Below are 11,772 nucleotides of genomic sequence, written 5' to 3'. Positions count from 1 at the left end.
TATATCTCACAATCCTCCTAATTAAATCTAATTCTAACTTCATAACTATAAATTATACAACTCAAACGATATTAAAAACATAATTTTCATCTAAAGTTATCATCTCTCTCTAACTTTTAACTTTCATGCGTAGCAAAACTTTACCATATCTAATTCTAATAAATGGGTTTAACATATCTAGCATTCGTATGTAATTATCAGCAAAAATTTTAAAGAGAAAGTTTCCTAACATTGGTATTGGCTCACAGCAATGGTGAAAACGCATGCAAGCTTTTCTCTCTATTTCTTTCCTTAGCCGATTGTTGAAGATGAAATGCCACTATCTCTTGCATCTTTCCATTATTTTCTATTTACCTAAGCTTTAATTAAACTTAGTTAATATTAAATCAATGGTCATGGTTCAAGCATAATAATCTTGGTGGAAATTGATAGACAAGATTATGTATTTCCACCAAGACAAATTAATTATGGGTCAATTACTCTTAAGCCTTGACTAAATAACTCATTAAGGACTCACTAAATTTCTAATCTAATCTCTCTAGTTAAGCACCTTCCAATTTAGTGTCTGAATTATACTTAAGAATTTATCTAATTTAATTACTTAATATTTTAATTCCCTAATTATGTATACGTCTTGTAACTACTCCAATTCAAGAAATTCGAGCTTGAAACCAAATTTACCGATATCCAAAAAAATCGAATCATTATAAGGCACGTCCTCAAACACATTGTTGCAACTTTAGTATTTATTTATTTTGAATTTTAGGAGATTTTAAAGTTGTTTTAATTCTTTAGAAGTATTTTATGTCTCTTGCTCGTTAAAAAGTGTTTCTTAATAGCTGGCTCTTTAAAGTTTGGTTTTCACTTAGTTAGTTTGTCCATAGACAACCATGGTATGTACTTTATCTTTGATTCTTATTTAACAAAAGTACATGTTAGAGTTTCTTTGTTTTGCAAGATTTATTTTCTCTTTACAAGTTTTTCCAACTCACATTAATTCAAACTTCAAGAACCTATCTTGGAGGATTCATTTGATCTTTTCATAAGATTCAATTGGATAACCTTTATTTTCAATTTGACTCTTTCCATAATCTAGTTTTCTTTGTCTGAATTCTATTTAGGTGTTCTTAATTATTTATCTTTAAATTTGGGCAGCCTTGTTTCTCTCCAATTTTTTCTCCATTTTGAATTAGCAAGGAGTCCCCTAATTAGTCCCAATTCTTTCTCTTTTGTTTCTTTTTCTTCTAGTTTCATTCGTCTTAGTTTAATACCCATTCTAGCTAATTGTTTCAGATTATGTCCTCTCCAAGTCAAAACTAGACTTCTCCCTAAATTCTAAATTCAATTCAGTTTGATTCTTAACAACTTGATTCATTTATCCTCGACATTCCTATCAATTAATATTTATGCTATGCTTGGTAGGAGTATTATTTTTCATCATGTTGTAGTATATGAGCCCTATTCCCTGTTTTCGCTTACGTATATGGGATATTTTAAGAAATGAATATCCTTATTACTAGCAAGGTCTGGGGAAAGAATAAGAAAGGTGATTTCACTATATATTTTTACCAAGAACAGGATCTATCACAAGAATATTTTTCTTAGTGGGACGGTAGTTCTGAAAATACATATTGCCTATCTTTTCTTTCATCTCAAGCGAAATACGATCAAGCAGGGCTAACTCAAACCCCTTTGGTAAAATAAGAACAACACCCACATTCAAAGCCCCTTTCTTACCATTAGCAAGAACTTGTTTCAATTGCATGTCATAAGGAATTCTAACAATTGCTTCAAATACTGTATCAGGAAGTATCGCTTGTGGAACCTCAATATCCACATGTTTATTCATTGAATGGCAATTGGCACGTGCAATACGCCTAGTCTCTTGGATTTTCATACCCCTGCTGCGCAAAAATGGGATATGCATTTGAAATGGAAGCCCCTGTTATTTTATAGATTATGAGCGATATGGAAATGGATCGAGTAATCTCCTCCTTTATCCAAGAAAAAGTATTTATAGTTTGCATGGTCCAATCATTGATCCTGAAAATTTCTACAATAAAATTAGGTTAGCAATAAACTAACTTCAATCAGTAATTTTTAGTCACTTGCATAACTTTGTTTTTGGAAAAGAGAAGAAAAATTATTTGCTTATTTTGAATAGATTTTATTTTTTACAAGAGTTTTTACTCATCCTTCTAATTCAAGATTAAAATTGTGCTAACTATTCTTTATTATATATCTAACTATTATAATATATAAGTATTAAAAAAATTTCTCATGTTATTATACTAATAACCAAATGAATCATTAGTATACTACTATAGATAAGCAAAACGTGATTCGATTCAAAAAAAATTTAAATTTCGAGTTTATAGAATCGAGTTATTTGAATTATTCAAATCAACTCAAATGAGTTATTCAAGTTTCGAGTTCGAATCTAGTTGAATTTTATAATTTGAATAACTCGAATAATTTGAATAACAGATTGGTGTAAATACCATTTTGATCCCTGTCAAGTTTGAAAATGATCAAATTGGTCTTTTAAAAAAATTATAAAAATTTCAAAAAAATCCTAAAAAATATATAAACAAATTTAAAAAATAAAAAAATATCTAGAATAATAATTTTGGGACTTAAATAAGTTAATTAATTATTCAAATTTATGATACTAAAGTATTTTTTTATTTTGCTTTGAAAAAGTTTTCAAATATATATAATTTTAAATTTATATATTCTAACATGGAATTAGTTATATTATAACAATATTATTTAATTTGACATGTTTAATTTTTTTTAATTTAACTCGAATAATTTTACCCGATTCGACTAGATTTAAATTTCATTTCACTCAACTTAATTAAAAAAATTCAAATCAAGTTAGGATGATAAAATAGTACTCATCAATTCGATTAACCCTATGTAATACAATCTAAAATATAATTTAGTGAGTTTTCTTTTCTTTTCTTTTCTTTTTTTTTTATCATAGTTTTGGGAGTAGAAACTTTGTGTTGTCTTGCAATCTCAATAAAACCATTCTACAATTTAGAAATTAAATTTGTAGTAGAATTTAGGGGCATGTGTGAAGGTGGAAAGGTATATATAGTTAATTAAATTTAGGGTAGTTTAACCGGTTCCACAATAAATTCCAAACTAATGTGTTTGTATTAATGTCATGAGATTATGATTAAAGTAACTGATTTATTTTAACAAAATTTCGACATATTTAAGCATCCACATCCACCTTTTCTTTCCTCAAAGAGCACAAATTTGATTAAGAGTTAAATATTCAAATATTTTAGAAAAGGGGAAAAAAAAACAAAGGCACATTTTAAAAGTTAATCTTAAAGCGAAAAAAATTTAAAAATAATAAAAACTTGTTCATATAATATAATTATCCAAAGAAAAAAAAATTAGAAATGCCAAAACGTATCTATTTCTCTGATTGGCTCGCATGGTGCATTGTTCGCTCTGGTTAAATGTCAAATCTGCATCAAATCACTTGACATATCCAAGAAAAGGGACCAAAAAAGATAGAGAATAAAGACAGAATCTTAACTCAAAACTCAAACCTCAAAAACTGCTATAATAGTATGTCTTCATTGGGAGATAAAATAAAGCAAGACTCAAAAAAGAGAGCTTGGTAAAGAATCCAATTCATCATCCTCACCATGAGCCACTGTGTAGTTCCAAATTGTTGGAATCTAAAGCACCAATCTCAAGAACAAGTCCATTTCGTAGAAGAAGAAGAAAATGAAGCCAATCGATCTTCCCACATAAGCAACCCCATGTATGAACAATCAATGCATGTTCTTTTTAGTTTCTTTCTATATTTATTGGATATAGTTTTCTGTTTCCTTTTACTCATTGGGACTGCTTTGATTTTCAACCTTTTTTTTTTTTTCTTTTAACTTGAAATTAAGGTCCAACCATGAAGTTGCAGAGCTAACATGGCAAAATGGTCAGCTAGCTTTCCATGGGTTGAATAGGCACCTTCCTACTGCTTCATCAAAGCCGACATGGGGTATTTCTGGTGACACACTAGAGTCCATAGTCCATCAAGCCACATGCCTTCACACCCAAAACCATAACTTCAACTTACTTCAACATGACCAGAACCAGACACCGGTAGTCGTGAGCTCCATTGCTGCATCATCGGGGAGCTCCGGTCGTTCGCCAACAGCAGCGGTGGTAAAGAAACGGGCACGGTCGAGCTCCGATGTATGCGGGGAAATTCCAAGAGGTGGTGTTGGAGAAGAATATGCTAGTGCATGCGCGAGTGCTAATGCTGCATTTTGCAAGGAGAATGATGATAGTACGATGATGACTTGGGCATCCCATCTGTCGCCTCAAACTATGAAGGCCAAAGCCATCGATGAGGACTATGCTTATCAGGATGGATCGGTAAAATTACTTCATTTGGCAATATTACTCTGTTTCTGCTACTCATTAAAACTAGCCACAATTGTTAACATGGCGAATCAATTTCATCTAGTTCAAATTATTATTTGTTAATAAAAAAAATATAATTTTATTTCAATTGAAATAACATGTAGGAAAACCAAGATGAGGAACAGGAGACTAGAGGTGAAACAGATCGCTCCCAGGCCACAAGACGGAGTCGAGCATCAGCAATTCATAATCTCTCTGAAAGGGTAAGAATTTCTTTTTTCTTTCTTTTTTTAAATGAAATTTTACGATATGTAACAATTTAGTTAGTTGTAGCAGAGACGAAGACATAGAATTAAGCAAAAGATGAATACTCTTCAGAAGCTAGTGCCAAATGCAAGTAAGGTAAGATTATCTTGCTTTTTCTTTTTCTTTTTTCTGTTCAATTTTAGTTGAAGATCTAGGTTTTAAATTTTAATTTTACATTCTATATATAGACAGATAAAGCTTCGATGCTTGATGAAGTGATTGAATACTTGAAACAACTCCAAACACAAGTCGAAATGATGAGTATGAGAAACATGGCGGCCCAGATGATGATGCAGCAGACGCGGTGGCAGCTTCAAATGTCGGCTTTAGCTCGGATGGGCGTCGGAATGGGGATCGGAATGCTTGACGATAACAACTCCTTGGCTCCCAATCCTTCACCAGTCACTGCTCCCACCCACACATTTCTTCCTCCTCCTCCTCCAACCTTCGTGACACCGCCGCCTATGATTCCAACGCGCTTCGCCGCGGCTGCTCAAGCGAATTCAGATGCTAGCTCACATGGCTCTATTCCTTCGCCTGATCCGTATTGCACTTTTCTAGCGCAAGTACGTCAAATTTACATTCATGGTCTTAACTTGACGAAGTTTCGATTCGTTTTTTTTTTTTTCTACAGCTAATGTACAGTATTCTTCCTTATTAATAACCAAATCGAAATAAAATTAAATGGAATAGGTAAGTTATCTGATTCCAATCGAATGCTATTAAGTAAAAATTTCGAAAATTGTTCTCGTATATAATACAATTTATAAGTTTCTCTGTTAATTTAAAATAAATATTTTATTTATAAAAATTAAATGAAATATAATATTTGCCAAAGACTTTTTTATGTCTTTTTTAGATCATAACATTATATTCATCTCCAAAGATATGTCAATAAATATTGAGGAAAATGAAGTCCAAATAATATATATTCTTTTTTGTGTTCTTGAAACTGATTTTTTGGGTGCAGTCCATGAATATGGAACTCTACAATAACAAGATGGCAGCACTGTATCGACCACAAATTAATCAAACTACACAGACATCAAGCAACCCATCGAGGTCAAACAATGTAGCAAAGGATTAAGATGAAGCCTAATGGTCCACCCAATTTGTGAGAAGCATATGTATTTATGTTACTCGAGCTTGAGGTATGAGTGTAAAATACAACAATGTGTGCAATACGTGTATGTATTTTCATACATGCCTCACTGTTTTCTGATATGTCAATAGTTGAAATGGAAGAGGTGACCGTATCACCATTGATCGATCTTACATCTTTATAGTATAATTTAATAGATACCATAAGGATGCTGTGCTCATACCCTTCCTTTTTAGGAGATAGTACATCGACACGAAACAATTACATGATTCATTAATAACACATAAAAAACTAGGAAAAATTAGGATAAAGAGAACAAGATAAAAGTACTGTGGCAGCCCCTGTACTAGGAGCCAAATAGTATTTTTCTCTCTTTACTCAAAAAATGGACAAATTAAAAAACTAGCACGACTGACAGAATAACCAAGCAATGACACTTGGCATGCCACATGTATGAGGTACAGGGACCAGCTTTTAACCGTAAAACTAGATGAAAGTTTTAATAAAAGGACCAATTTGCTTTTTGATCTAACATATAAAGACTAGTTTACTCGTTTTCTGAATAGAAGAGTCAAAATGTAGTTTGATTTCTAGTATAATAACCCATATAATACTTTTACCTAGAAATCAGTGACATAAGATTCTGCGAAAATTTATGACACAATTAAGTAAACATGTCAAAATCAAAACTTATAAAAATATAATACTAAACATGATTACGAGATGCAAGATAATATGAATATAAATAGGAATACACAAGCTACTGGATAATGAAACCCATAAATTGGGGATCATCTATTGCATGAATGCTGGAACTTGTTTTCCTGGCAATATTGTGAAATACTTGTTTTATAATTACAAACAAATTGATCATTGTATGATACATAAAATTTCCCAGAATTCTTATCAAAACAATACAATCTGAGCTCATAGATCCAGAATGCAAGCTTATGTTTCTCCGACTTTCGTTTTGCTTGAAGTACCTACATTCAACATCAGTGTCCAATGCACATGGATGTAGATATGAACCTCAAAATACCCTCCAAATACTTGGAAAAAACTGAACATCCCCAAGCCAGACAAATTAATCATATCTGAAACTCAAACCTGAGTACAAATAACATAGATGCAAATTTTCATTCACTCAGAATTTAAGATAAGAGGAAGCAAAAAAGATAAAGTTTGATCACTATCATATAGTTAAATATATCATCTAAGACAAGTTTGCCATTTCTACGGTATCAAACTGGATCTTAGATGTAAAGGAACAAAGACGAAAATGAAAGCAAAACATATTCTTCACAAGTTTGTTCTTCCATATCAACCTTTATATTTTACTTTGCACATTCATACCAGTATATATGTACATTACATGATAGATTACCTTCCGTAGCTCAGTTTTCGTCTTCAGATTCGGAGATGCCGGTATCGAGAGAGATGACGGTTTCGAAAGCGCTGACCAAAGCCTTCACCTTACTTGCCTTGGTCCTTGCAAACTTGCTTGCAGTCTCTTCAATGATATTGTTGTACAAAATTCCGGCAACTTTCTTCTCTTTAAGATCTCTTTGTATGAGAGAAAATTTTCTGGATTGGATTTTAGTACCATTATACTGGCCATTGGCTTCTTTTCGTCCAGAGTCATTTTTGCTAGTGCCAGCTTTACAAGTTTGGATGTAATCGATTTTCTGTTCCTCTGGCACTTTTGGCCTGAAGATAAGTTTCCTTGGAGCAGAGTCCTCAACTCTACTATTTTGATCATCAGAATTTCTGTTGTCAAGAGTTCTTTGGCAGGACTTAAGTTTTGTTGGAGCAGAGTCCTCACCTCTACTATTTTGATCATCAGAATTTCTGTTGTCAAGAGCTCTTTGGCAGGACTCAAGTTTTGTTGGAGCAGTGTCCTCACCTCTACTATTTTGATCATCAGAATTTCTGTTGTCAAGAGTTCTTTGGCAGGACTCAAGTGCCGTTGGAGCAGAGTCCTCACCTCTACTATTTTGATCATCAGAATTTCTGTTGTCAAGAGTTCTTCGGCAGGAATCAAATTTTGCTGGAGCAGAGTCCTCACCTCTACTATTTTGAACATCAGAATTTCTGTTGTCAAGATTTCTTTGGCGGGACTCAAGTTTCCTTGGACTAAACTCCTCGACTTTGGCATTTTGGTTATGATCATCTATGTTGTCAACAATTAATTTTCGCCTGAACTCGTGTATCCTTGGAGTAAGTTCCTCAATTCTACTGTTTTTGTTATCACCATTTTGGTTGTCAACAATTACTCTTCGCCGAAACTTCAGTCTCCTTGGAGTACACTCCTTGACTTTACCGTTTTGGTTATTACCATTTTGGTTGTCAACAATTTCTCTTCGTCTGAACTTGAGTCTCTTCGGGGTAAACTCCTTGACTCTACTGTTTTGGTTTTCATCATTTATGCTATTAACATATACCCTTTGCTTGAACTTGAGTCTCCTTGGAGTACAGGCCTCAACTTTGCCTTTCCAGTTATCATCATTTCTGTTGTCAACGAGCTCTCTTTTCTTGAATGTAAGTCTCCTTGGAGTGCAATCCTCAACCGGAAGTTCGATCATCTTTCCTCTCTGGAAATTTAACTTTTTGCCAGGCAAATTCTTATTATTTGAAGTAATCATCAATGCCCTTTTAGGTCTAGCCTTGTATATCATTTTTGAGCTACTTTTTTTATTTTCTGCAACTGCTTTATCATGTTCGGTCAAGGTATCATTATGGGAAGACTTGGATGATACTGATGTTGACAAGGAAGCTAAAGCTGGTTGAGTGATTGTCAATGCATTTGGAATTGGTCTCAAGCTTCTCTTACCCGGGAATGAGGATAAAGACAGAGGGAATCCACTGGAATGGATTCCCTTCGGCTTGTATATCAACTTCTTCTTCTCATACACATGAGGTGGTCGGCCTATAGAAATTCTGTTTTGATTGTGTTTCATACTCTTGTCCTTAGACGACGAAGGTGGCCTTATCAACACAACATTATTTTGATCAGATTCTGCAGGCTTGTTCTTGGGATTTGACTTGATCAGGTACAAAGTTGTCTGAGGATTAGCTTGCTCCGAATTAAGTTTATTAACATTTTCTTGATCCATCAAATGAGAAACTCCCTTTAGGTTCTGAGACACTTTGGCATTCTTACCATGCAGTTTCTCGGGTTTAATTTGCTTTGCATTTTCCTGCTTCTTTGGACGATAAACACCTCTCCACTTTTTTTGGGCATTCATGCTCAAATTTCTGGGATCAGATTCTTTAGGAGACAAAGAAACAGATGGTAGCACTACATTTTTCTTACCAGTAACAGAGGTCCTTATTCCTTTTCTTATTGTCGTGTCACCTTTATTTCTTCCACTGGAAACACCTAACGAAGTCATCGACAAAATGTTCCCTTCCTTCCTTTTCAGGCCATCAGAATTCTGTTTGCCACTCAGACATGCCTGCTTTACAAGAGAGGATGGCTTTGATTGAGGCTTCAGTTTTGAATCTTTTACATGTGCAACTACATAGTCAGTTTCATTGAGAGATAATAACTCTTGTTCCCGTAAGACGGATTCTTTATCGGTCCAAGATGATACTTCACTTTCAATGCAATCGGGTTTCTGGCTCTCAGAATCAGTAGAAGGCTTCACACAAACTTGTCGATTCTTCTCTCCTCTCAGTGATTTAGTTTCAGCATTTTCTTCTTCCTCTTTTGCTTCACCTTCTGCTGCCACAGCTTCAATGTTAACCGGATCTTCATGAGAAGGATACTTGGGTTTGTGAAGCTCGGCATCATAGGAAAACTTGACACTAACTTTGGAGTTCTTTGTATCAGTTAAATCTTCTACATTGTTTTCCAAATCGTGTCCTCCTTGTGTATGTGCAGTCTTGACAACAACAGGATCATCAGCTTCCTGGATTTTCGAATCCAGAGAAACCTTAACACTAATTTCTGATTTCTTCCTCCTCTCCCCGGCATTGCTTTCGGAGACCCTTTCCAGATTTCTGATTGCAGCTCGTTCTTGCGCAATTACTTTACGCAGAGGACTCCTAGGGATCTTTGACTCAGGTCCAGGAGACAAACCTGTTCCATATTTACAAAAATCATGACAAGAACCCTGTGAAGCATGGAGATACCGCGAAAGGACCGTTAATCCACCACCTGGCATGATCACCTTCCCAGTAGATTTCCTCCTTGGAGGTACATTTCTGAGCTTATCTATCATTCGGATAGCTGGGATGTCGATTAATGCATCGGCAATTATCATGCCTTAAATATCTGCAGCAGATGAAAAAGTTTTCAGGTTAAAATCACTTGTATTGCCACATATGAAGACACGGAAACAATAGTCTCATTCAAGAGGTTTTCAACTAACAATGAGAAAGAAACTATGTTACTCAGACTTGGATAGAAGCATCTGATACAAACATATTCAATTCTTTTTAAAAAAGTTGAATGTATTTTGCTTGAAGTCCCTTTGTCCGACGCTTGTGACCTAACACACATTTAGACATGAGTTAGGGAATACAATCCAAGAAAAAATTGAACATACTCATGTCAGATACGTACTTGAATTTGACATTAAGACTCAAATCCGAGCAACAAAGATTTAAGCAATAACTACACCAACTTTTGTCCCTACTGCTAGAAAACAATTCATGGTAAGCTAAGCTTAGCCAACCAAATTATTGTTAAAAAGATCATTTCAAAGACCAAAAAGTTATTTTATTTTTGGCAAACATTAAAGCTTGCACATTGCAAAGAATCCAAATGAATTGAAAATATTACTGGCAATTCCTTCCAACATATTGATCAAAACTTAAACAAATTTTCTCAGCAACCAAACAAAGCATTTATGAAGGAAACAAAGAAGAACCCCATTTGTAATTGGCATATTAAAAGATCAAATTTCATAATCAGAACAGATACAGCCCATTGGCAATTGCAAATCCTAACATACCCAGAGCTCAGATTAAGAGAAAAAGAAAATGACAACTAGAGGAAAGAAAGATCAAACCTTGGTGTTATTTGCAAGTTTACAAGGATGGAAATGGGGTTTGGCAATGCAAACGTAAACTTCCCAAAGGCCAAGGAAAAAAAAGGGAAAGATCTACGGACCATTTCTGTTGATATTCTATTTTTGACAAATACAAACGTCTATGCTGAAAATTGAAACCTTAATCTTAACTAAAATCTAACATTTAGTTTGTCTTTTAATAATGGATTTCTTTTTGCTTTTGCAAGAAATAAATTTTCCAGGGAGAAAAAACAGGGGATCCCACCAATATCCAATACCATGAAAAATGATAGGTTCTTAGTAATTTTGTTTTTTTTTGGCCATTCAATATTAGTTCTTTCTTTTTTCGAAATTTTGATTATTATCAAGAAAATTTTGGATTAATTTAGTTATATATATATACACATATAACGAAAATATTTTATATTAAAATATATATCAATAAATTTATTTGCGGATAAATTTAACCTTATATATTTATATATTTTGTTAATTTGACATCTATTCTTTATTAAGTTAAATTTATACTTTAATTTTTCGAAAAGAGTCAAATTAATTTTTTAACAGAAATGATGATTAAAAGATTAATGTTTTTCAATAATACTGGTATGGTAAGTCACGTGTATTTTATACTAACATGATATTATTTGTCTTATATGTCGCATCAATAAATAATTTAAAATTTTAAAATAAAAATATTAAAAATAAAATAATTCAAAAAATTATAAAATAAACTCATAAAATTCAAAAAGAAATTAGCATAATGTACATGTGAGTTGTCATACAGGCTACTTTGTTTAAAATTTTAATGCTTCATTCAATATTTTCGTTGAGAAAAAACAATTTGACTTTGTTAAACTAGTTTTTATTTGATGAATTGTTTTGATATAACAAATAAAAATGTTTTTGAATAAAATTTATTTTTAGACAAAGAAATTATAAAATTCAAAGTATAAA

The 11,772-nt window shown here is 33.1% G+C and overlaps 2 protein-coding genes and 1 pseudogene across 4 annotated transcripts; 1 reads left to right on the top strand and 2 right to left on the bottom strand.

Annotated features, from left to right (window-relative positions):
* Positions 1 to 1,458: 1,458 nt before the first annotated feature.
* LOC121217843 (cytochrome f-like) lies at positions 1,459 to 2,027 on the bottom strand (annotated as a pseudogene).
* A 1,558-nt stretch (positions 2,028 to 3,585) lies between these two features.
* Positions 3,586 to 5,968, top strand: LOC121219158 (transcription factor PIF7). The gene is made up of 6 exons (XM_041096845.1): positions 3,586 to 3,790; positions 3,924 to 4,404; positions 4,557 to 4,655; positions 4,729 to 4,794; positions 4,887 to 5,264; positions 5,669 to 5,968. Exons 1-6 carry the CDS (start codon positions 3,672 to 3,674, stop codon positions 5,783 to 5,785), a joined length of 1,260 nt encoding a protein of 419 aa, XP_040952779.1. The 5' UTR covers positions 3,586 to 3,671; the 3' UTR covers positions 5,786 to 5,968.
* Positions 5,969 to 6,616: 648 nt separating this feature from the next.
* Positions 6,617 to 11,062, bottom strand: LOC107887578 (uncharacterized). 3 transcript variants are annotated; one of them, XM_041096837.1, is made up of 4 exons: positions 10,816 to 11,062; positions 10,174 to 10,293; positions 7,185 to 10,076; positions 6,617 to 6,907 (listed from the first exon to the last, which is right to left on the bottom strand). In XM_041096837.1, the coding sequence occupies exon 3, from the start codon at positions 10,063 to 10,065 to the stop codon at positions 7,195 to 7,197; it is 2,871 nt and encodes a 956-aa protein (XP_040952771.1). In that variant the 5' UTR covers positions 10,066 to 10,076; positions 10,174 to 10,293; positions 10,816 to 11,062; the 3' UTR covers positions 6,617 to 6,907; positions 7,185 to 7,194. The 3 variants fall into 3 exon arrangements, with proteins under 3 accessions (XP_040952771.1, XP_040952773.1, XP_040952776.1); XM_041096839.1 differs by having other exon boundaries at positions 10,227 to 10,293; XM_041096842.1 differs by lacking the exon at positions 10,174 to 10,293.
* Positions 11,063 to 11,772: the final 710 nt, after the last annotated feature.

The sequence above is a fragment of the Gossypium hirsutum genome, chromosome A03, assembly GCF_007990345.1.
Source record: "Gossypium hirsutum isolate 1008001.06 chromosome A03, Gossypium_hirsutum_v2.1, whole genome shotgun sequence".
In the NCBI taxonomy this organism is placed as follows: domain Eukaryota; kingdom Viridiplantae; phylum Streptophyta; class Magnoliopsida; order Malvales; family Malvaceae; genus Gossypium; species Gossypium hirsutum.
Note: the sequence above shows the minus strand (reverse complement) of the source record. Positions and strands in the feature narration are given on the sequence as shown.